This window comes from Micropterus dolomieu, linkage group LG20 (genome assembly GCF_021292245.1).
Source record: "Micropterus dolomieu isolate WLL.071019.BEF.003 ecotype Adirondacks linkage group LG20, ASM2129224v1, whole genome shotgun sequence".
Taxonomy (NCBI): domain Eukaryota; kingdom Metazoa; phylum Chordata; class Actinopteri; order Centrarchiformes; family Centrarchidae; genus Micropterus; species Micropterus dolomieu.
In genome coordinates, this window is record NC_060169.1 from 8507673 (window position 1) to 8533433 (window position 25761).

Here is a 25761-nt window from a genome sequence, read left to right on the forward strand (position 1 = left end):
GAGAGGAGAAAAACAGCTTACAAAGGAAGAAATCGGGGAAGGTATAGCACTGAAGGAGTTTTTAGGATGGCTCAGTCAGGAATATTTAGCAGTTACTGTTAATACGTGATTCATATGACAGTGGGATTAGTCACATTATTTGATCTTACCATTGACCGTCGAATAAAGGTCAGCCTGCACTTCGCCTTATTTTCAGCAAACTCCAGGCTACTGATGTCCTTTAGTCGTATCTTGTACTTATTCATCTGTTCACAAATGATAAGTTCTACACACCTATGGATGGAGAGCAAGAAACAAAACCACCTCAGAAGGACTAGAAATATATAACAATGCCGCAGCAAAATTATAAGTTCATATTAAGTTAATTCTTCTTAATTCTACACAGTTTTATCTATACAGTACAGTTTGTGCTTCATATTTTACATTTTTTTTAATCAAACCCCCCTTTGGAAAGAGAAAACTAATTCATGCCTCTAACCCATTAAATTTTTCAACCATTTTCTGGGAAAATCTGCAGCAAGGCAAGCCAAATTTAACATTATTGTATTGTAATAATAATATAATTATTATTTAGACACGAACGACATAAGGCTGTTGTGATGCACTGAAAAACAACCTGAGAACAACTTCAATTGACTTTTGTTCTGACTGACGTGTTTGCTTGTTGAGCATCACCTCTTCTTCCCTGACAAAAATCTGTCCAAATTGTACTTTTGCTGGCTGAATAAATGTTGCTAAATTACATCGATAGATTTGAAGAGTTTTGTTAATTGTTCTCACATGAAACATGAAATGTAACATTAGATCCACTCCAATGTTTGCACCACAATGATGGGATAGTAGTATAAGTATATTCTAGTAGTATATAGTAGATGAAGTATATTCTTACGCTGTGGTCTTGCCTATGTCCTGGACACTCTGCAGTGGATCAATGGTGTCAGGACAGCGCAGGATACAGGGAGCAAAAACTATAGCCAAGGCATTAGCTGACATACGGTTTGTATCCTCTTGCAAGGCAATCCTAAAAGCATGAATTTAGTATTAGAACAGTATATCAGGAAGAAAATAAAGCAGTTATTCATCCTACTCCAAACAGATTTTTGTATTACCTGACAAGATGAAATATGAGGCGTTCCAGAGTGTTTAGGTGAGTTCTGCTTAGCTGGTCAATAACTGAATACACCCCTCTGATAGTTTCCTTTTTATCTTGCAAACCTGGGGAGGTGTTTCCACAAGACAAATCACCGTTTACGGTCAAAGCAAACAAATATATCTTCTGCAAAATCACCAGTGGGATTTTCAAGCACTGGAAAACATAATGGAGTTAGATACATGATGCTGCTCACTTACCCATGGCACGTATAAACTCCTCATACAGCTCAAATGTCATCAGAGGATTAGGCAGGTCTCTCAGCCACTGCTTGAAAACACTAGCAATAACATGGATGTTGTAGTCGTCCAGATTCATGCTGTCCACATCTGTATCGTCACAAGGAGAATTAAGACAAACCAAACTAAGACTTAGTAATCACAGCCAATCCTTTCACAGCCATGTTTCTCAGCTGTAAATGCCAGGTAGATATGATCTATGGCTAAAGTTACCTGTGTCAAGTCCCAGCTTCAGTTCCTTTATTTTGTTGGTGGAGCCAGATTTTCTGTATATTCCTTCAGTGTAGAGGCCATGCATTTCAATGTAGTTGATAAGCTTCTCCACTACCAGGGGCACTGTCCTCTCGTCATTAGTCAGACGTGAAACTTCCACTCCGAACTGCCTGGAGGAAAGCTCTGGATCAAACTGTTTACAAACACAAATATAATATACTCATAGTCATGTTGTGTTTGCATGCAGACACATCTACACAGAAACAAAGACTTGCTTACAAAAATTGGCTGTGTTCCAAAAAACCTCCCCAATATTCTCTTTTAAGAACAATAACCGCCTGTGTGTAAGGTTGGAGAAATAACTAGCTACAGTATACAAACCCACTGTAACAAAATGAATGTCATGGGACATTGTTGTGCGGGTGCACAATATGGCAGACTCACCTTCTTGCTGCATTTGGTGGTCGTTTTCTGGCAGCACTTTCTGTGGCAGGCGTACCGACACACTGGATAAACACAGCCAGAGAAATCAAATAGGTCATTTCCATTATCTACAGAAAGGCAGTGCCTCCTCATTATTCAGCAAAGTTTGGTAAAAAAGAAAATAATGTTATCGCTTAAGAGACCAAAGCAGTACTGGCTGGCATGAAGAAAACATCCTGTGCGGATAAAGGACAAACTGTGTGGAGAAATCTCTGGAGAGACAGAATCCCAGACCCCATGAGTCCAGTTGAAAACAATCTGATTAGGACTAAGGGGGAGGGAGGGCGGGGCTCGCTCTCTGAGGCCAGACTGAACACAGCTGTGTGGTGTGTGTGTGTGTGTCTGAGTACAAGTTCATGTGAATCTCTGTGTGAAAATAAGGTGATGTATTAGCTTTTTTTTTAGCATCACATACTGTATATTTTAGGGCTGCAACTTACTTAAGTATTTTCATCTGTTGATTGTTTTGTGAATTAACCAATTGATCATTTGGTCTATAAACTGAACTGAAATTGTCAGAAAGTAAAAGAATCACGAGTTCCCAGAGCCCAAGGTGACACTGCCAGATGTCTATTTTGAATTTAAACAGAACAGCAGCAAAACTTTACATTTAAGAAACTGGAACTGCCAATTTGTCCTGACTAAACGAATTACTCAATTTGTTGATGATTAATTAATTAATTACAATAAATTATTTCAGCACTGACATATTTTAATAATACTACTTCCAACGCTCCCATATATGGCCTTCAAAACTGTTTTAAAAAAAGTATTATAAGAATATAAAAATATTCTAAGACTAGAATTCTTAGATACTGTATGAAACCCCGATATTCTCAATGTCTGCTGAAGTGGGATATTTTGCATGCATACTCACATTTGCACACGCAGGCACGATCCATCATCCAGATGAGTGATGAGCAATATTCACAGTATGTAGGGATGCTGTACTGGGTGGACTTGAAGATGTGGCCATTATGCTCCTCCACCTGCAGAGAGCAACAGAGCACCGGTTCATTTAGAGTTCATCTGCATGTTTCCTTTATATGTATGTTATGTTTTACTTTTATCTTAATGGCCTTTTCTATATTTTTGTCACTGGTTAATTTACACCTTGTTATTACAAATAGGATATGGAGGTGTAGAGGACTAGCTGTGAGGGCAAAGTGTTGCTTTTCTTTTGTTATAGTCAAGATCATGTACTTTGTAATGATGAGAATGAAGAGAGACTTACAATGTCTGTGTCCTTCTTCCTACGTTTTTTGCGTTCAGGTTTAGGTACTTGCTGTAGTAAAAAAAAAGAAAAAAAAAAAGACAAAACAGAACAAAAGATATGTTTTAGTATTTATTAATATGTCACTGTAGAAAAGTCTGTAAAGTTTGTAAAAACTTTACTTACATTATACATAATAAAATCATTAACCAAATTTCTTATCAGATCCACAATAATTAATGCCCATGTATGTCTTTAATGTTACCCCAAAACCTAACTAATATAAAGAAGCACAAAATGTGCTTTAACAGTTCATTTTCCTGAGCAGTTAGGAGGCTGTTCTGTGTCTTTACCTTGCTGAATGTGCTATCCAGAGGTTTGTACTCAGTCATGAATTCGTCCAGGAAAACTTTAAAGGTGTTGACCCACACTGTGACAGGAGACTCTCTCCAGTCCCTCTGCTCCTGTCGCATGGTCTTCTCCAAGATTTGCTCAAACAGAGCGTAGAGGTCTTTGTAGCGGATACTCTTACCATCGTCCATCTAGGGAGGAAAGGAAGAGCATTATCTTAGGAAATAATGTTCAAGTATAAAAGAGCTAGTCTAACTATTGAAATGTTGTACTTTGACTTACGCTTTTGTTTGAGGAAGGATTTCAGGAGTGATATATATAGATGGTGGCTATAATTTTAAAGAATATTTTTCAGATTTAAATGATAAACAGTGTTGACAGCACTTACAGCAAGCGCTGTGGAGTAAGAGTTGAAGATGTTTAGACGGAATTCCTTCAGAGCCTTTTTAAACACAACGTCAACCATGGTGTCCTTCTTACTGTCCTCTGTGTCCAAGTCGTTGATCTAAAATATTACACCAGAATCATATTAGCATGAATATAGACTAACTGTAGCTCTGAACACATCTGTAAGTTCAGACATAAATAATGAAAAACACTTAAGTTCAAAACTGTATTGTGTTTTAGATGTTGAAGTACACCTACAAGCCATATAATGATCTTCACCTATTTGTATCAAAAGAATAACAGAGAGTATGTTGTACCTTCTTCATTAGGAAGTCGTTCATGCTCCTGTAGTCGCTGGTGCAGGTGAGGATCTGCAGCGCGTCGTTCTGCCACTGAGCAGGTTCTAGAGCCACACTAGTGATTTTAACACTACGCCTTCGTTTCACCTTGGGAGACGGCTCCTTGTTCTCCTTCAAGTCTCTCAACCCGCGATCCAACATCAGATCAGGACTGCAGGGGGGAGACATGTTTTCCTGACCTGAAAGTGTGAAAGAGAATTCTATTCAGTGACACTTCGGTGGGAGTGACACTAGATTAAAACAAAGGAAGTTCAGCTGCATTCAAAGATTTCGAAAATAACAGTATTAATAGCGTCCAACATCTGCTATTGTGTAATTGATTATATGACAAGTCCTTAAAATTAATGTGTTTTGGATTTTGGATGACACACCATCTCCCAGCAATGGCCCAGTGTCTCCGTAGTCTCCATCCAGGGAATCAGCCCCACAGATCAGCTTTTCTCTGGATGTCTTCTTATCCCCATACTTGTTCTTGCCCCAGAAACGCATCTTACGAACCCTGGACAAAATTGAGAAACATTCTTTGATTACCAATGAAAATATAAATAGCTTTAACTTACAAGTACCAAAACAGTCCTTAACAATTTTCATTAAGGCAAAAACTTATAGAAAAGATTATGATAACGTAAAACCAACCTTCCATCTTGTGAGTTCTTGCGCAATGAGTCCACTTTGCCCAAATCTCCTGACGACATGGCTTTGTGCATCTTCTTTTGCTCCTCAGAGCCTGCAAGCTGAAACAACACCAGGTTGGACAGCTTGTTAAAGACTTGGCAAAACCAAAGAAAAGGCTTTCCATGTGGTAAAGTATATTATGATCTGAGGACTAGTTCAAGCCAGTAGATGGCAGCATCACATCACTGGAGCTGCACCAGTTAAACTGTAAATTTTTACCACAGTTCAGTCAAGTATCTGTAAATGCTATGATCATCATGTTACAAATACATAACACCAAACATAATACTTTTGAAGTAAAACTACATTCTTCAACAAGGAACAACTGAACAACAAAGAAAGGAATCATTAAAAGACAGTAGGAGTTTGTAAAGTGGTGAAGAAAAGAAAGTCACTCTTGACTTTCTTCATCTTTTTTCAAGGATTCCCAAGGCTTGACTTGTGACTAGTGCTACGTGTAAAGACAGAAAATATAACAAAGTGACATGCAAATAAGGAGAAATCAAGGTGAAATGCCACAGCTGTGAGAGAAAGAGAAGCCAAATCATGTTAGAAAAGCTACTATGTTAAAGGCACATTTGTTTTAAGGGAAAACACATTTCAAAAATTGCCCTGCATCTATCATGATGCGTAAAGTCAAATAAATATTCACTGTTGATAATGAATTCAGGAGGAGTCGTCAAACCAATAAAGTATTGGATTTATTGGTTGATTGACAGCCTTGAGTTAATGTCTTTAAATGAGAGGAATATTTGCATTATACATAAAATCCCAGTACTTCTGATATTTTATTGGAAGGGTAGTGTTTTATTACACAACATCATTTCAGCAGGTATTTCAAAATGTCTTTGAAATACCTGCCTTGAAATATCTTTGAAAGGTCTTCCACTCACACACTTTTAGAAAAACAGAAGTTTCAGTCAGAGGTGTGATCAAGATCTATATGCTCTTTCTGGTGAGGGGGTTAGAAATGTCAAAGAGAAGTCACACTTTAACAAACGTAGAGAGGGCCACTGTCGGCTTGGATGGCGCCTGTTACCATGTCTGAGTCACTGAAACAGGACTCTCCTAAGCCCACCTCCGTGGAGCTCTGTTTGGAGAGGGGTAGAGTGTAATGGCGGGGGCTGAGGGGGCTGTCGCCTTCATAATCATCCTCATCTGAATCGCCCCCAACTGAGTGGATGGGGGAGCGGGTGAGGAAGTCGGAGCGTGTCCGTGCCATTCTGGCTTTCTTTTTTTGGCCTGCTCTGCCAACCTGGAGTTTACCAGAAGTGATAACAGCATGTTTAAATGGTGCCTTTGAAAATCTGTAGAAAAGCTTCAGTGCTTTTTGTTCTTCATGTTGGTCAGCTGTGTTGTTTTTAGTCTAAGATTGGGAGATATCCTTCCAAGAATCATTAATTAATTCACAACACAAAAAGCACTCCTGCAAACTTGAAAACACATGCGGTATGTCTATTTTCCTCGAAGATAAAAGGAGAGATTGCTTACATTTGTTCCTTTAGAAGGCTTGGTGACCACCGGTGAGGGTCCTTCTCTGGCAACGGCTAAAGGTGTTTCTTTAGTGACAGCATCACTGTCTAACCTGAAAAATACAACATAAATACAAAATGTTATCTATGTAATGAATGCAAATAAATAATTTAGTAAGTGGCAACCAAGAACAAGGGTATCAATGAAAATTTCACTAAATACACATATAAGGCATCTTGCAAATTAGTAATAAATTTTTCAGCAAATGAGCCAATCCCAATGAAAATTGGCGCAGTCTATGAGTTACTTTCAGCTTATTCATCTCAGCATCCCCGTGTCAGATCCATATTGTGGGGTAGCATCTGCAACAGTGTCTCTGTAATACTGACACTTGCACCGAAGTAAGACATTTTCAAATTCTTCACGTATTAGTCTAGATCTTGGGTCCTTGTAAACAATTTATTTTAGCATGATTCATTTCAGTTATTTCTTTTATTCTAAATGGAAACTTAATTTGTTGACCGCTTCAATGTCAACTTATTTCTTTAATTTTCTTATTTATCTGTTTGTTTGATTATGGGTATTGTAACCTTGCTTATTTTTTCTTTTCTCTCTTTGTATTTTTATTTATAGTATTCCTACAAAGATTTGTATCAAAAAGATTTTAAAGGTTTTAAAAACATGAACAAAAAATGATTACAGTTGAAACCACTTATAGTGATCACGGTTACAGTGATCCAACCGCTTTTATGGATCATAAGTTTGGGACAGAATCATTCCTATACAAATGTTGTTTAAATAATTTGCTTATAGTAATCAAGTAGTTCACTTGCAAGTTCAAGATGGTTCATTTTAACCATGAAAACATACGGGGAAAAAAATCTGAATATGTTATCAGATTTTTCAAACTCCTCTACGTATTACTCACATTGTAAATGTCACTTTGTCGTTGGGAGAGAAGAAGATGTTGCCCGGCTTATCCATCATACTAACTTTGTTGCCTTGATTACTTGTTGGCTTCTTGGTAGTGGTTCTCACTCTGGTACCTCCTCCATCCTTGGACTCCAGCGTGAGTTTGGGTGCCCAGCCCTCAGCAACAGGCCTGCGTCTTTCTCTGGGAGTAGAAGCAGGTGGAGGAGGTAGCTGGGGGTGAGGGGCATGGCCCTGGATGTCTTTACCTGGGGGAGAGTCCTCTGATGGGGCGGTGGAGTCCGACTGTGTTCTGGCATGAGGAGCTACCCTTGCGGTTCTCTCAATAAGCAGGGAACTGGGTCTAATGGGTTTGGTGAAGGTTGCTGTTCCACCAAGATCTTGTCCACCCTGTCGACTTTGCTGTATCCTGTGCAGAGCTTCTCCTCTTTGTTTCTCAAACATTTCTCTCTCGTACTGAGCGAAGTGAAGGCGCTGCCGCTCCAGCACTTCTTTCTGTTGTCTGATCTGCACCATCATCTCCTTTTCATTCTGCTGCTGCTGATTGCGCTGCCTCTCCTCTTTCTCCTCATTTAGTCGCACCAGCTTCTCTATGACAGCCTGGTTAGCCTGAGGGACAGAGGTAGAAACAGGGACAGAACCCTGAGGCACAGGAGCTGGGTCTTGTTTCTGTGGTGATGGTGTCAACTCCCCTGTCTGGGCTGCGGAATCTCTAACCTCTACAGGGGGACGGACAGTATCGCTCAACGCTTCACTTAGTTGGGTTTCCTTCTGCATACTGATGACCACTACCACTGGTCGACGCGCTGACTCTCGTCTTTCTTTGAGAGGCTTGGTAATAGTGGTGGTGGTGGGTGCAGAGACGGCTGCCTCTGTGTTTTGTTGAGGCTCTTCTGCAGGACGACAAGCGATGGCTGTGCTGCTCTCACTAGCAGGGACATAAAAGGTAGGGAGGTAGTTCTCGATTTTGGGCGGATGTGTAGGGGCAGAGGGGGCTGCCAGATCCATTTTGCTCTGGCCCTGGTTTTCTGAGTGGGCACCAGCATCAGAAACCTCTGTCCTATGTGGTTTAACTGGCTTTGGGCTTGTTGAAACCTCCACATTAGTCTCAGGTACTGGAGCAACTAAAAGAAGAGGGGAGCCGGGCTCCCCACTGTCTGTCACCTCTGCTGTAGCTTTGGGTGGCTCCTCATCCATGCTGAGAAGCTCAAAACTGCCTTTGGAGCTCTGGCTGTCGGGCGTGCCCTGGGGTGAACGAAGAGGTGGGGTTGCAGGGGCCACCAGCTCGACAGACCAACGTCGTTCCTCAGAAGGGGACGAGGCTCCACCACTGGTTGCCCGGACCTTGAGGAGCTCCAGGCTGAACTTGGCCTGCTCCAACTCTCTCATCCGCCGGCTCTCTCTCTTGGCCCGGGTGGTTTTCTGGCTGGGCTCATCGACAATTCTGGACCTCTTTCGAACCACCACAGTGGATGTCTGGATTAAAGCAGAAGCTTCAGTTTGCGTCTTAGAGGGGCTCTCTTTTGTGCTAGCATGTTCTATTACTTCTCCTTCCTTAACTGCGCCCTCGTGGCTGCTGAGGATTTGGAGGCTCCTTTCTCGTTGCTCGTAGGAACGATCCTCCCATCTGCTGAGGTCCAACCCCAGGATTCTCTCAGGTGGCACCTCCTCTTCTTCTGGAGAGAGAGTGACCTGGCCATTCTGTAGTTGAAGCAGCTTCTCCTGCTGCTCCTTCTTCTCCCTCAGTTTCTGTTCTCTCAGTTTTTGGAAGCTGTCAACAAAGAAGGCATGGTTACAACTTCAGCTGATATAAAACTACTTCCTACTACTATTAATAAAGATACATTTTAAACAGCTAAATTTACTCATAACAAATTATAACTATGTCCAGTATTCACCAGTCTGATTTAATTCTTGCTCTCAGAAGCTCAGCAGATTGTAGAGCTACTTTGGTTTGGATTGCTTGCGCAATGGCATGCTCTTACCAAGCCTGGTCTATAAGCACACTAAACAATGTCCAAATACACTGCAGGAGCTTTGTGCAAAGATTAATCTGGTTTTTCACCAGCTTGATGCAGTCACCAACCCTTAGAAGTTATTTTCAGAGTATTTAGAAGCCTTTATAAATATTAAAATGTTTGCCTTTGTTAAACTAAACTCATTCACACTTAAATTTTCCAGCAATAGGAAAACTTATCTGGGGCTATTGCTCAAGGTAATAGGTGTTCTATAGCATGGCTTACCTCTGCCTGGCAAGGTGGCCTCTGCTAATTGCTTGTAGTTGTACCACGGCACCATATAGACGCAAGTAGGCTTGCCTGGCTTGATGACAGCGCCAGGCCATCTGAATAACCACAGCTGCTGTGCAGCGCCGGTAGAGCCATAACCTCCACGCCCTCTGCAGCACCAGAGCAGCCTCCCTCCACAGCCTGAACCTCCGGCGCTCCCTGTAACCTCGCCAGTGTGTCTGCAGACACAAAGCTGCCCCCTCCTGCACAGGGCCATAATCCTCCTCCACCTCCTCCTCCTCTTCTATGGATCGGTATAAACGCCACCATTTCTGTGAGGAGAAGATGGTACTGATGTATTATTTATAATTCTATGACGTTGTTTCCCATTTAGTCAACCATGTTCATGTTCAATAAGTACAATAACTCTACTGGAAGTATAAGTGTCTTTACTCAATGGTTAATCTCAATTTTGTTTTATGGGACTTATTATAATTTATAGTTTAGGAACAAGCTAAAATAAAACATCCTTGATATCAACGTACCATTCTAACCTTTAATTTCAAATTAAAAACTGTTTATAATTTCTACCCTCCTTCATCCCTGATACTGAGCAGATTTATTAACAAGTCAAAGATAGATGACATACACTCCTCATTTCCCTACCCACCTGCTGACTCCTCCATTCCTACATCCACCTCTTCATCTCCAGCTCTAACCGCCTATTCACTGCTCTCCCAAAGAGGTATTAAACCTGGTTCCTGGTTTCCTTTCCTCACCCACCTCATCAATACCTCTCTGACAAAACAAACAAACCCTTTCTCTATCTCTTATTGTTTCTGAATCTAGCACTTGAAGCAGTTCAGCATATTTGAATTGAATGTACTTGCATGATGGTTGCAATTTTTGGGTTGTATCCACATGGTTCAAATGCACTTATTGTAAGCTGCTTTGGATAAAAGCACCAGCTAAATAAATGTAATGTAATGCTGCAGTGTACTAGGTAGTATACATGAAATCAATATCATGACATTACTACCAATAAATTTACAATATTTTTCAGTTTCACAATATTGTAAATGTAAGCAAAATCATAGCATATGGTGATAAATGCAGTGTTTCATTATTATGCATTACATCATTAAAACAAAAACTTTAATAACTTATTTAATTTAGCCTAGTTTTTAATTACACATGCTTAGATTCATTTATTTGGAGAACATAATTTTGTAAAACTAATGATATGATCATATTATCACGATACAATTAAATAAAAAGTGATTTAAATACACAGAAGCAAAAGATGGAAATTAATAAAAGCAATTATGATGAAAGGCATTGTACTGTACCTGGATGCGGACTGCTGCTTCTCTCATCCTGACAAACTGCTTCCTCTCCAGCCGGGCTCTAAATCGCCGCTGCAGCGTGACAATATATCTAAGAACTTCCCTGTGGAGTAACGCCTGTAGCCGCTGACGTTCAGCCTCCCGCAAAAACACCTGAGGGGAGGGACCATTATGGAATCAGCAAAGGGTAACACACATGTTTAATGAAGAATGGGGTTGTCTGGCCACACACAAAGAAGTGTACACACACAAACACACACACACACATACAGACTCTTTCAAAAAGCTCAACTCACAAGCACACATACAAACCTCTGAAATCCCTGGCCAGATACATGGTCACAAGTATGTCAGGTATGATCCTCTAATTATATAGACAGCGTCCTGAAGGCACGGACCCCTGCATCATGACTCATTCATACCGTGGACTTACCCACATCGAATATGGGGCACTGTCTTCATTACATAGTTTTTTCAGTGGGAGGATGCTTTCAGGTAATATGAGGTTATTTCCAACACTATCCCTTCCCTATGTCTGAGACCTCTATTTATAGTTTTAACAGCTTAATAAACTAACCGAGTTTGAGTAATTTAAAAACCCCACATTATTTTGAGCAAATCAATTTTGGGTCTTGGGCTGTGCATTTTCCACATTCTTAAACGCCTCAACATACAGCAACAGAACATAAAATAACACACAGTATAATGAGCCTTAAGATTTTCTTTTTGCCAATGTCACCAAACAAAGACATAACAGAAGAAGGCCTACCTTTTCATTTTACATCTGGATAAACCCTGATATTCCTCTTAAATTTCAATTTAATTAAATTTTTTTGAAGTAAGTGTAACAAAAATATTTCTACACCATACGTCAAACTTAGACTGTGTGAAATATTAAAAGTCAAACCTTAACTGCAACTCTGCATGGTAGTTTTGGGATGACCAATAATGGATGAATCAAAACATAACTTCTGAGATCTGAACAAAGCTTAAGTAAGAAACATTAATTTGTAAAAGTGAACAAAATATATTATTCAGAAAGAGATAATGTGCATTATTAGAAAGAGATGTGACTCCATGTTTTACTGGATGTATTTATCAGCTGATTTAAAAGAACTGAAATGAGGAAAGGAGAAGGCAGGGTTATTACCATTGTCTTTCCCACTTGGTACCCATCTGGATCCAGATCAAGCTGGCCCAGAGACTGCTGGATGCCCTCTCTGGAGGCACTGGTGCCCTCTGGGAGTAGCACACAAAAGTGATGGACAAAATCCTATAAAGAGAAAAGGGCTGATGATGAGAAATATGCTTATTACCCCACAGTATCTGTTCTGTTTATGTCATGTGCAAGATCTCTGTCTAAAATGTTTACTTTCTGCTAAAGCCTTCAGTTTGATTCTGATTCCAGTACAGGATAAACTGGTTGGAGATGTACACACTGCTGCCTTGAATTTGAAATATATCTCTTGACCAGCAACAGAAACTGAAGCAGCCTCCTGCAGCATCTCTTGCTCAGAAGAAAAGCTGTCACGGCACATGTGTTTTCAGGTAAAAGTCTGTGCTATCCATATTTGCAGGGGTTCAAACATCATGGCATAAATATGCTGAACTCCCACTCTTCAAACTGAGGCCCATTGTCTGAATTCAATATACTCCGCACCCTGGGCTGTAGGGGGTGGACAGGGAAACAGATGCTGTGTTTATACAATTACAAGCATAGGGAGTGTTTCACAGACCCAGGGACAAAAGGGAGGCTCTGTTCTGAAGAGCAGAGTCCTCCAAAGTGATACCATGCCCAAGATATTTCTCATTAGTGCTGACCGTAGCACTAAATATGTTTGGAGGAATTTGGGGTAAATGACGATGTCTGATGCTAAAATCATCTGAGTGAGCTCATCAGAACAATTATAGTCTTATGAATTTTGCACTCAGTTATGTAGACTTACAACTAAAAGTCACTAATTTTATATATATATATACACACACACACACACACACACACACACATATATATATGTATATTCAAATGTTAGTGGGGACTATCTTCTAGTGGTGGAAGCAGTACTCAGTAAAACTACCAGTACAACAATGTAAAAATATTCCATTGCAAGTAAAAGTCCTGCATTCAAATTCCTACTTCAGTAAAAGTACAAAAGTAAATCAGCAAAATATACTTTCAGTAATCAAAATAATCAGGAAAATGGCCTTGTTGAGTGATTATATATTACACAATTATGCTGTTAATACTGACACTACAATGCGTGAATAGTTTTACTAAGCCAGATTTATAACTACTTAACATACAGTTTGGTCATTTGGTCCTAGAGTTCCCAACGTAGCGGTTAATTTTAAAAGTAATAGGTAAATGTTGTGGTTCAATATTTCCCTCTGAAATATAGTAGAGCAGCCATATAAAGTAGCATGAAATGGATATACTTGAGTAAAGTACACTGCAATTTTCTAGTCAAGCTGAAAACTAGTGAAAATGTCCAGGAGGACCGTGGCTTATCCCGAGTAACTGGGATGTTCTGGACAGAGTCTGTGCTGTTAAAACCATTACTCTTGATTGTATTTGGGAGGGAGCAGGAGTCTTAACAGCAAACCTGTGCAAATAAAACCTTAACTATCTGCATGACTACAGTACACACCACTATGGTCACATGGGAAAATAAGATGCGATTTGGTGACTTAAGCTTTGGCTAAAACCTTCGACATTACTGACATGAGTGAACATTCAAGACCAACAAATGGAAATGAATGTAAGAATAAACTGGAGTGGGAGTGAGCCTCTCCCAAACGTTTTCCCATCCAAAGACTCACTCACAACATGATCTGCTTTATTAGTCATAAAGTATTTCACACAGGGTTGACGTCATTCTTATGAGAGCCAGTTAAGATGGCTGCCACCTCACGTCCGTCTTAATTCCCTCTTGACACACATGAATCCCAGTTCAAACAACATCAGCGACATGTTTCTTGGAGATGAATTGATCACTGGCAGCTAAACTGTCGGAAGTGTTGTTTAAGTTTTGGGATGTGAGTAGTGAGATCGATAGTGCATCAGTGTTCTGGCCAGCAAACGCCTGCACAGAGGAAACATGTTAATGTGATCTGCTGCTGAACTCATTTTTACCATTTGGCTTACTGAGAGTTTGCCTCCTGGATAACTTGATACTTTGCTAAGACTGAAAAATGGTAAATCTATTATAACTCTCAGGAAACTGACTCTCGAGAATAAAAGGCTGTGTTGTAAACTGGGCTTGAGGAGTCTTAAATGTGGCCATTTATCAGGTTTGGAGGCTCTGATGAAAATATACTATTAGTTTCATTATGGGCAGTGGAGAATCCAGTACTTATGGAGCTTGATTGACTGAGATTAAAGGAATAAAGTCCAGATATCTTTGCATCTGCTGCTGAGCACCATTCGATTTATAATTGTACTAATGTGGAATAGTGGTGGAAGCTGTATTCAAATACTTACGTAAAAGTAATACTTCAGTTTAAAAGTACTCAGTTACAAATTTAAGTCCTGCCTTCACAATTCTACTTAAGGAAAAGCACAGAAGAATCACAAGCAAAATATACTTAAAGTAACATAAGTAAAAATATTTATAATGCAGGAAACCTTGACAGTGTAACTTATTTATGTTATTACTAATGTATTAACATGTAAGTAGTATTCTAATGCTGTGAGTGTTCAAGAGGGAGCTAATTTTAACAATTTAAATACTGTTGGGTAGTTTAGCTTTCAAATTAATGTAGTAGAGTAAGTAGTAGAGTACAGTATTTCCTTTTGAAATCCAGCATAACATGGAAGTACTCAAGTATAGTACAAGTAATGCATCTCCAAATTGTACCCAAGTACAACGCTTGAGTAAATTTACTACTAAGTGGTGACCTACATTTTGTAGGTGCCCCTTTTGCCACCAAACAGCCCTGACCCGTTAAGGCATGAACTCCACTAGACCTCTGAAGGAGTGCTGTGGTATCTGGCACCAAGACGTTAGCAGCAGTTCTGTAAATTGTGAGGTGGGGCCTCCATGGATCGGACTTGTTTGTCCAGCACATCCCACAGATGTTCGATTGGAATGACATCTGGGGAATTTAGAGGCTAGGTCAACATCTTGACCTCGTTGTGTTGCTCAAACCAGTCCTGAACCATTTTTGCTTTGTGGCAGGGTGCATTATCCTGCTGAAAGAGGCCACTGCCATCAGACAATACTGTTTCCATGAAAGGGTGGTCATGGGTCTGCAACAATTCTTAGGTAGATATAATGTGTCAAAGTAACATCTACATGAATGGCAGGAACCAAGGTTTCCCAGCAGAATATTGCCCAAAGCATCACACTGCCTCAGACGACTGGCCTTCTTCATGTGGTGCATCCAGGTGCCATGCATTTCCAAGGTAAGCGACGCACACAAACCTGGCCATCCACGTGATATAAAAGAAAACGTAATTCATCATACCAGGCCACCTTCTTCAATAGCTGCGTTGTCCACTTCTGATGCTCACGAGGCCATTGTAGGCGCTTTCGTCAGTGGACAAGGGACAGCATGGACATCCTGAAAGGTCTGCAGCTACGTAGCCCCATATGCAACAAACTGTGATGCAATGTGTGTTCCAACAGCTTTTTATCAGAACCAGCAGTAACTTTTTCAGAAATATGACCTACAGTTGCTCATCTGCTGGATCAGACCACACGGGCCAGCCTTTGCTCCCCATGTGCATCAATGAGTCGCCCATGACCCTGTCACAGGTTAACCACCTTTTCTTTCTTGGACCACTTTAGGTGCGGACCACTGCAGACAGGGAACACCCCACAAGAGCTGCAGTTTTGGAGATGCTTTGTCCCAGTCGTCTAGCCATCACAGATCTCAAATCAAATCTCTCACCTAAAAGTCGCTCACATTCTTACGCTTGCCAATTATTCCTGCTTCTAACACATGACCTTTAAGGACAAAATTTTCCACTCTCTACCTTATAAATCCCACCCACAGACAGGTGCCACGGAGATAATCAGTATTATTCACTTCACCTGTCATGGTTCATAATGTTATGGCTGATCAGTGTAAATGGACTGTTGAGAAAAATTGGACTACGATGTATAAAGAGAATCTCCAGGGTGTAAATGTGTGTGTGTTACCTTGAAGCTGTACTTGATGTTGTAGCCTGACTGCCGGATGCGCACAGTCTCCAGCATACCTGTGTAACGCAGCTGCCTCAGCACCAGGTTATCATTAAACCTTAAGGGCAGCTGAGAAAGAGAATCGAGGAGAGGAGAGAAGAGGAGAGAATGACAGAGAAAGGAGAAGCGACATGCGGCAGAGGTTACAGAGAGAATGGCGGAAATGATAAACAGCTTTAGAGAAGTTCAAACTTCAAAGGAAATGAGAAATGCTTTGAAAACTAAACCAAAACAGTCAAAGCGGCTGTAGTCTGGAGTGAGCACACTGTACCTTCTCAGCATTGGAACGGATGCACTTGACAAAATAAGGCTCAGATTGACCGAGAGTCTCCATTAGCTTATTTAGGGAGGCCTACGGAATGAGACACAAAAACAAGAGGTCAGGCACACTGCTTTTGCTGCTGCACAGTTGTTTGACGGAAGGCAAAGTCTGGTCAATCTCTGAGTAAAATTCTTTGCTGTAACATTGCAATATTAGAAGTCGCTGCATAGGTTCATAAATACTAGCAAGAAAAAGAAAAAGAAGAAGAAACCATGTGCATGGTATTTCCATGTGCAATTAATGTGTGTAAACATCATGCACATGTGTGTCAGCATGTGTGTGCGATAATTCAGTGGCAGGAGGAATTCAGTCTCCTCCTCCATTGGAGATTAAAGCAATCAGCGCAGCACAGGATGTGGGAAGTGAAGTCATCCACGAACTGGGGCCAGGGCTGGCTGCCAGAGGGGCCTCAGCACTCATCTCTACCTCCAACAGCCAGAGCATAGAGTTCACTTTCAAAGAAATCAGGATGAAAATAGAAGTGTGTAGTTGTTTAAGTTTGTTCGGACGTTTTTGTGTTACCGGCTGCCAATGAAAGCTTTTTTGGCCTAAAGATAACCAGATTATTCTGTATGTTACTGGTAGTTGTCAGTCTCACTTATCTCAGGTTTGGACCGTCTTTTAATAGAAAATCCACTGCTAAGATTCAAAAAAAGAGCAGAGCACCAACATTTAACCGATTTCAGGTTAAATGCTGGTGCTCTAGGAATGAGCACTAGGTGGATTTCTATTGTCGCGGTCTCTCCAACTAAGTGAACATTACTGAGAGATGTCAAAAGGGTGTGTCAGTAACAGAGAAAAGTCAAACTTTCTACTTTCTCACCCAATCATAAGTATTTTTTATGAGCCATTTATAAAACTTTTTTTTGTTAAATTTCCAGACACGATGTCATGCATTTAAGACTTTTGGGTGGGTGTGTGAACTTTATAAAAAACTACAAAAACAGGGATTGGACAGTGGACAGTAATGGCTGTGGGCAGGCAGAGAAATGGAGAGATGTTTTCACCCACAGCCAGTTGGAAAGGACACACCATGTTTTTATCATATTCACAGCTGGAGGGAGATTCCTCGGCCCAGCTCAGGGTAATCGTGTTATTTTTATGGTGAGAGCACTGACTGGCAAATCAGTCAGTGCTGCAGTATGCTACTGGCTCTGTGTGTGTGTGTGTGTGTGAGACCTGGAACTGTGCGCTGATACTGGGTGGTTTCTTCTTCTTGTGGAGGTGAAGCAGTGACTTGGTGATGCGGTCATGAAGCGTCAGTTTGCTGAGGTATTTCAGTGACTTGACATCCAGCAAATGCTGCAAGTGTAAAGTAAAGGGTCAGTTGATAATGTAACACTACATTATAATCTATTCAGCTAAATTAAAGATATCATGTACTGTACCTTCGGAAGAACTGACTTAGATTTGTAGTTTTTGTTCCTCCTGTTTACAAAAAACACAGTAAAGTCAGTCCCGCAGTCTCAACTATCTTGTGCACAGAGCAACCATATCCCTCTTTCCATTCGTCAGATCAGCAGGTGAGGAGGGTACTTTTTTTTAATGTCAAGTGAAGGTCAACAAAGCATTGAATTAATTCCAGGAATTTTTCCCAAGAGGGTAATATCCCTGTCAAGGAAGTGGAACTTTATTCATCCCCCTTGGGGAAATTCTCTTTTCACTTGCTTCCATGCATAAGGAGGTCAGAGGTCAGGGTCAGCTACAGAACAGCACCCTTGGAGCTGGTAAGAATGCAGTGATCACAGAAGGACACTTCAGCAGGACAGATGTTTGCTGACACTGAGTTTAAACTCAGGTATTTTTGTTTTAAGGATGTCTCTAGGGCACTAGGCCCCAATGTTGACTAAAATCATGCTGAAAATGGATTTTACAATTAGAAAAAAGGCAGTAAGAAAAACATTAAAGAGTGTCTCAGTTAGAAAGAAACTGTACAATGAGGGTAATACTGAATAATATCTAAATCCGTGTTAAAGTGGAGCTTTATGGTGACTGTGGCTGCGTCTTTTTACTGACATGAGGATGTCATGAGCTCTCTCAAGGAGTTTGCTGCTGGCAGAGTTGACAAAGATGCCGTCTTCTTCTGTGGTGGAGCTGCTGGACGATAAGCGGCTCTGTCGACCCACGCGCCCGTTCCAGCCAAGGCCCGGAGAACCACTTTGGAGAAAACACACACAGACCAATAAAAGTGGTTACCTTATGAAAATCTAAACTTAGGTAATTGCTGACCATAGTCTAGGAACATTTAAATTGCAAACTGAACTTCATATCTATCTTGAATGATAGAGCTATAGATTATTAAAATTACATTTTTATGTGGAAAAAGGATGGGCATTGATAGCATGTGTCTGACAAATAGTGAACGTAACCACAACTACATCTTTAACACACAGTCAGCATAGTCCAACTAGGCAGATTTCCAGGGCCATCATGGAAAAACAACTATATATGTTTACTTGTGATCGCCTTTATGTTTTTGTCAAGCTTGCAGCTGCAGTTACATAAAAAATATTGCAAATTAAAACAGTGAAATATAAGTAAAAGATGATAACACAGGGATCATAGATAGAGTTGTGAAAATTGTCATTATAACATTGTATGTTGAGTTTTTTGTCAGGTGCGGTAGCAGCCTGGTCTTTCCTAAAAAAAAAAAGAAGCTACAATTAATCATTAAAATATTAATAATGTCTGAGACACAGCTTTACAGACGATGTCTCTTTACTTGTCAACACACATTTTGTTGCAGTAGTGTGACAGAAATGAACAGATCATTTGGGATAGCAACAGTTTGTGAACTACTTCAGATACATTAAAAATATGTGTGTAGGGTTTCAGACACAACATCAAATACCCAATGCCACTCTGGGGCACAACACATAGCTATGGGAGAGGGTGACGTGCCATGCTTTTGGCAATTCTCACATAAATGGTATGTAGTTTCTAGTCTTTCCGACCAGTCAAAGCACTTTGAGCACATTCACACAGCGCATATTCATGGCTAAAGCACATTTGCCATCAGAAACACAAATTCACATTCATACGCATTCACACACTGATGGCTATGCAGGAGCGATTTGGGGTTCAGTATCTTGCCCAAGCATACTTCAACATGCAGACTGGGGTGCTGGGGATCAAACCACCGATCTGATATAGCTCAACGATAGAGAAGTGTAACCTATACAATTTTAAATTGCATCAATGCAACACGGCTTTGTATTTTGTATTTGTAAAGGGGATATTTTTTTCCAGAAGGGATGTCACCAGCAGGGGCAGTAGTTTCCAAGTTTTTTCCCCTGAAAGGAGGGAAATCTCACACAGAAGTTGACCCCGTTTACTGAAGCCTCAAAGGGTTTAAACCTCAAGCCTCAAGGTGAACCCTAACCACCTGCCCAGAAGACAAACAAAAACACGGGCGGTCAGGTCATGGTTAAAACCATTAACCATTTTGAACTATTTTAGCCCAGAGGAGAAAAGAGAGAAATGGCAACTGAGGTACCAAATAAAAAACAAGAAATAAAAGACAATCTGCAACATCACTGTTCAGAGAATCTGAATATAGCTGTGGCAAAAGAAATGTATCTCTGATCCAGCTCGATCGATTGGGCCACGTTATTTTGTTTCCGTATCATAATTTATAGGTTTTCAAGAATTTCCTGAATTGGAGTTTACAAAGCCAGTACAGTACACTGCTCCACTATCCCTACTTCCCTTCACAGTCCCAGAATAGAAGTACAGATACATATGATTTGTACTACCATATATACTCTATCCTTATATAATGTTAGTGTTTAAGTGGATATTGTGTTACCTAAACAGAAAATGTATTTTGAAGCCATAACATGTACTAAAACATAAGCACAAATCTTCTGTATCATCTGGCCTACCATATAAAGATGAAGAGAGATAATTTCTCCCCAGTTGATCATCAATCTCAGTAAGTGGTGATAGTACAATATGCTTCTTGTTGTGACTGTTCATCTCCATAGTCTCTCTGAGTCCCATAAAGCACTGCACTGTCCAGCCGACAAGCACCCTGCAGGGACTGAATATTTATCACTCTCCTCTCCAACGCATAGCTCTGACTTTACATCACAGAGGAAGCAGCTGCACAGGGTTTAGTGCTCTCCTAGTATGTAGAGGATGAGTGTGCATGAGTGTGTGAGTGAGAGAAAGAGACAGAAAGGAAGGCAGAGGTTGCAAATCACATTAAGTTTACCAGCCCCAGACTGAGCTCCTGTGTAACAAAAGCCGTCTTGTACGAGCTGTTCTACGCTACCAGTTGTGGTCGTGGGCTGCTAATCTCATGGTCCACAGCTAATTAGAGGAGGTGGTGGACCGAGGCCTCGGTGAGGTGGTATGAGAGCAACGCTCGGGGTCACAGCACAGTCATTACTCTTTATTTTAAGTCATGCCACGTCAAACTCAGTGCCCGGAGGTGAATATCACTGAATGATGATTAAAAAAACTTTTACTTATTATTTAAAGTATGACAGAGCATCTAAAAGAAAGTATTAATGTATTTAGTGACAATGACAAGTTCCTGGGCTCTTTGTAACATGTATGTAAGATCAAATAAGGTTTACAGGTCTAGGGTTGAGGGCTCAAACAATGAACCATAACAGTTTGATTCATATGTATGTCTGTTTCCTAAAAGCTCTCTCGACTTGACCTGACAAGTGATTGGAAGCTTTATAAAGAGCTTGAAACACACTATTAAAACAGTACAGCACAGACTCTTACCGTGGTGATTTCTCATTGACGTTACTTCCCTGAAGGTCTGACAGTGGTGTTCGCGGACTCTTCCTGGCCACACCTGATCACGAACAGACACGTTGACATCAGGTGAAAGAACACAAAAACACACACTCACACACATACTCACAAAACAGACATAAAGACAAACAAATCCCTCAAACCCTTCTAAAGCAAAAAACACACTTCTTATACCATGTGAAACTCCAGTGTTACTGCAGTGAGTGTTATGTGCCTTTTTGCTGGAAATATAATCTACTGCAGGTGATTTAATATTGAAACAAAGATCTGCAAGGTTAATAGTGAGTTGCTCGTTAGTGTCGAATTATGGAAGATGATAATGAAAAATTATTTAGTTTAGTGGACTGTAGGTTTGCTTAAAACCTTGATTAGTTATTTTAAATACCCATATTCAAAACACATTTTTCCAATAATCAGTTTTAATGACATAAAATTAAGAAAAAGTCCAAATTTTAAGCAGAAGGGGTTCAATTAAAGCTGCTTTGCTACAATACTACAGTGTGATGGCTGGGTTTTGGCAGTGTAAGCCTACATATGCTGTTGCTTACAGTTGCATTCCCTCTATACATACAGCCAATCAATCACAGTGATGAGAAATCAGAGAAATCTATAGTTTGTGTTACTTAAAGAGCAATCTGAGAGAGCAATTTATCAGGCGACTTTCCAGAATACCGTTTTCAGTTTCATCACTTTGCACAACATTTTCACTCTCATCTGGAGCTGCAAGGTGGCACAAAACAAAAAGACACAAACACATTTGAGTGTAATTAAATGTTTGTAGAGGAAAAGTGATCTTTGAAAGAAGTGTGCGAGGTCAGCTGTGTGTCCTGCACCACATGTAAAGCTGGCTGTGAGCAAGTTAGTGATAATAATACACACATCTATGTCCTGACTATGTCATACCTGTATGCCCCCTCAGTCTTCTATCACCATCACCAGCCTATGTGGTATTAGTGACAGACGAGTGCTGTGGTGGACAAGCAAATATACCCACTGGCCGACAGAAAGTGTAGCTGTGTGCCATTACTGACAAAAAAGAAAGTGATGGACACCGAGAGGTGTTACTGTGCTGTTTCCCCCAACCAAAAGAGCTGATACGACCGTGCATTTCTCTGTTAACTAGCAGTGTTAGTGACAGAATGGCTGAAGCATGCTAGTGAACAACATGCAAGACAAAACTAAGAACAGATACATGCAGGTGCACAAGAGAGGGGGGAGAGGGAGACAGAGGGAACAGAGACCAACAAGCATCTAGTCTATTGATAGAAAATAAGAGTTGTAAATCAAATCACTAAGCAGAAAAAACTTTGTGAAACTATGTTTCTTTAAGTTATATTTTTATGATTTTGATCTCTTTTGGCGTGACTTTGGCTGCAGTACAGTGCAGGAAATGTGGCGATGTTGGTCAGCCTCGTCCCTACATGGTTTAACATGAAAGTAGGAGGTGTTATTGTTGTATTGGCAGCCTTACTGTACTTCTCCTCTTTGCATCTCTGCAGGATCTCTAAGCTTCTCTGATGCACAGGGTGCTGCAGAAAGCTAAAACTATCCACACTTTTCAAAACTGCACAGGGAGCAGCGTCATCATGCCCTTGGAGAAGCAAAACAAAAGAAATACACAGAAGAGAAAGAAAAAAATACACGGAAAGAGAAGGAGGGGGAAAAAAAGAGAGAAACGACAGATTAGACAGCGAAGAAAAAAGATCAAGAGATGCAGTCTACTGGATAGATACCTGTGCAAGACTTCAGAAGAAAAGATGATTGACATTCAAAAATGCAGTTGGTGGCAGCAGTACGATGTTTGTCACTTAAGTTCTGTGTGTAGGTGTTAGCCCCCCAAAGGCACTTCCATACAATGTCTTCTAAAAGTTTTTCTGAAACCTGATTCTACGGTCCTTGCCCTCTTTGACAAGGTAAGAGCATTTAAATGTAATTTAATTTACAACTTAGTCCATAATAATTTATATAAAAATAATTCAAAGACTTGGCACACTGAAAACTTTACTGCAAGTCAAAAATACATCTGTCATTTTGCATAAATATTTTAGAAGACCTGTTACAAGTTCCCTTGGGTGACACTGATATCTTTTCAGTTCAGGATTTCTAAAAGATTTCTAAGGAGAAGCAAAGGATACAAAACCTATTTTTACATAACATCTACATCAAGAATTAAGAGGGTGCAGAGGACATGTCTGATTCATACAACAGCAGTGCTGAATCTGATGGGAATATCTACTACATATCAAGTACAGCTAGAATCAGATCTAAGGAAAAAGAAGGCATTCGTACAAAGACATAGATGAGAGAGACAAAGCGCAGGAGCTACTGTATACACATGGCAGCACTACTAGCACTATGCACACATACTACAGAGCGGTGTCTACTGAAAACAAAATATAGCGGAGATAAAGCAAACGATTGAATACTATACTACAATACTACAAAATTGTAACTGCACGGCATGTGAGCATATAGTACTGTGCACGGTAGTAAAACTGAAAAAAAAAGTTTATTGGCTGAACAAAACTCATTTGTTTTTCATTTATGCTTATAAGCTGTCTTCAACCAAGCTGTTTCAGAGGCGGCAGACACAAAAAAAAATCATTATTCCCTTCTCTAAATTTAGCAGTTTACCACTAGTCTTACTGTACCTGTAATGCTCACAAGCCATTCAGTGAACTCAATGTCCTTTCCCTCTTCTTTGGTTGTGTTTTGACACATCCTGACCTACACAAAAACTACAGACAGCACCTATTTTCAATATTTATTCTAATATAATCTATCACTGAAAATCATTAAGCTGCAAAACACTGTAATTAACAATATAGCCACAAATGAAACATCTCACCATGTGTTGATGACAGATATATATAGTATAAGATTTATTTGACTTTCTAAGCTCATAAGATTTCCCTGTCTATCTTCTATATCAGAACGTCATCTCACCACTATAATGTGCATCTTAGTAGAGTGTCAATTATTGCGAGACCTCACCAGACTTCTTCTGCGTGTGTCTCTTCCCAGCCTCTCTGAAAGCCACCAGGGCCCTGAAGTAAGCTCGGAGGACCGCCCAGCGGAAAGTGGCTGACGGGTCAATGCCAATCAGCCCGCAGATAAAGGCGTTCTTGCTGCTCTTCAGTAAAGCTACGATGTCCGGGCGCATGTGGTCTGTGTTCTTCTCCCTGAAATCCTGTATAAGTGAGATATACAATGATGTTTGTTTATATTATTAGATCCCATTAGCTTATGGGGTCCACACATTAAAAGTTGTCAAAATAAAGAATTAAAACAATTATGAAAGGAAGGTCCAAAAAACAAAAACAGTAATATTAATGCATTTTATAAACAAAAATAAGGAAAGAATATGTCAAATGAGCACAAAAAAGTGACAGCTCATAATTACAACAATACAGCTACATTTAAGTACATACCCACCCATAAAATTCATTAAAACTAAACACATTAGATATATAAAGTTGTGCAGTCTGCTTTAGATACAACTGCATTTGTTTCTTGAAGGTGTAAGCACTTGTTGATTATCTAATAATACAGATGGGTGACTTGTTCCATTCCACAGAAGCCCTGTACATTACAATATATTTCAATCTTGAGCTGTGGGTAGTGACCAAAAGAATGACATTACGGATACAATCAGCCGAAATGAGTTTCCTCTGTAGGATGGCTGAGCTCAGCCTCAAAGGTAGCTCTGAGATCCGGAGGGAGCTCGGAGTACAACCACTTCTTCTTCACCTCGAAAGGAGCCAGATGAGGTGTTTGGGGCATCCGATGATAATGCCTCTGCGCATCTTCCTTTGGGGATCCAGGCTCGCCCAACTGGGAGGAGACTGGGTGAACTCGCTGGAGGGATTACATATCTCATCTGGCCTGGGAACGCCTTGGGATCCCCCATGAGGAAAGTTTTGCGGGGGAGAAGTCTGGAATACCCTGCTTAGCATGCTGCCACTGCGACCTGACCCCACATAAGTGGAAGATAATAGACTGATGGTTCGCAAAAATCTAAAAACCATCTTCATATCTAAGAAGAATTCCACCGCAATGGTTTTCTCTGGTTCACTGGATCTGACAGACCAAGACAGTGCCATGCCAGTATCTCGGACCTGCTCAAAAGGTGAAAGTGTCCCTGAGATGCCATATCTTGATTTGAATTTTGTAAGATAGAAAAAGGGATTGAAACGCCTCCTCATTGTTATCTGAGACTCTATAAAAACAGAGGTCTGGCCTGGAGATATTGTTTTGTACTGTTAAATGCTTCAGATGAGGCAGCTGACAATCAGTCTTTCATATAGTATTGGTGAGAGATCAAGGCAATCACAACTGGGTGGGATGATCTGCTGTCACTGAGCTTGTGTGTGTGTGTGTGTGTGTGTGTGTGTGTGTGTGTGTGTGTGTGTGTGTGTGTGTGTGTGTGTGTG

At 40.5% G+C, this 25761-nt stretch overlaps 2 protein-coding genes across 18 annotated transcripts in view; both read right to left on the reverse strand.

Moving 5' to 3' along the window:
• The window catches only part of neo1a (neogenin 1a), a 629602-nt gene that overhangs the window by 225950 nt on the left and 377891 nt on the right, over positions 1-25761 (reverse strand). The gene's annotated exons all lie outside the window — the stretch shown is intronic.
• The window catches only part of myo9aa (myosin IXAa), an 84116-nt gene that overhangs the window by 3262 nt on the left and 55093 nt on the right, over positions 1-25761 (reverse strand). For 3 of the 7 annotated variants that reach the window (XM_046033325.1, XM_046033323.1, XM_046033329.1), the window contains 28 exons: positions 24323-24518; positions 22800-22919; positions 22001-22048; positions 21296-21368; positions 18572-18712; positions 17944-17983; positions 17735-17857; positions 16505-16585; positions 16192-16302; positions 12198-12320; positions 11051-11200; positions 9717-10033; positions 7472-9244; positions 6562-6655; positions 6110-6325; positions 5032-5129; positions 4767-4894; positions 4354-4574; positions 4038-4154; positions 3652-3840; positions 3320-3370; positions 2963-3074; positions 2047-2108; positions 1603-1795; positions 1351-1479; positions 1110-1215; positions 890-1021; positions 150-273 (listed from right to left, as the gene is read on the reverse strand). In XM_046033325.1, the coding sequence (XP_045889281.1) occupies positions 150-273; positions 890-1021; positions 1110-1215; positions 1351-1479; positions 1603-1795; positions 2047-2108; positions 2963-3074; positions 3320-3370; positions 3652-3840; positions 4038-4154; positions 4354-4574; positions 4767-4894; positions 5032-5129; positions 6110-6325; positions 6562-6655; positions 7472-9244; positions 9717-10033; positions 11051-11200; positions 12198-12320; positions 16192-16302; positions 16505-16585; positions 17735-17857; positions 17944-17983; positions 18572-18712; positions 21296-21368; positions 22001-22048; positions 22800-22919; positions 24323-24518 (5268 nt within the window). The remainder of the gene's footprint in view (positions 1-149; positions 274-889; positions 1022-1109; positions 1216-1350; positions 1480-1602; positions 1796-2046; positions 2109-2962; positions 3075-3319; positions 3371-3651; positions 3841-4037; positions 4155-4353; positions 4575-4766; positions 4895-5031; positions 5130-6109; positions 6326-6561; positions 6656-7471; positions 9245-9716; positions 10034-11050; positions 11201-12197; positions 12321-16191; positions 16303-16504; positions 16586-17734; positions 17858-17943; positions 17984-18571; positions 18713-21295; positions 21369-22000; positions 22049-22799; positions 22920-24322; positions 24519-25761) is intronic. The other 4 variants (XM_046033326.1, XM_046033324.1, XM_046033328.1 and 1 more) reach the window with 4 other exon arrangements.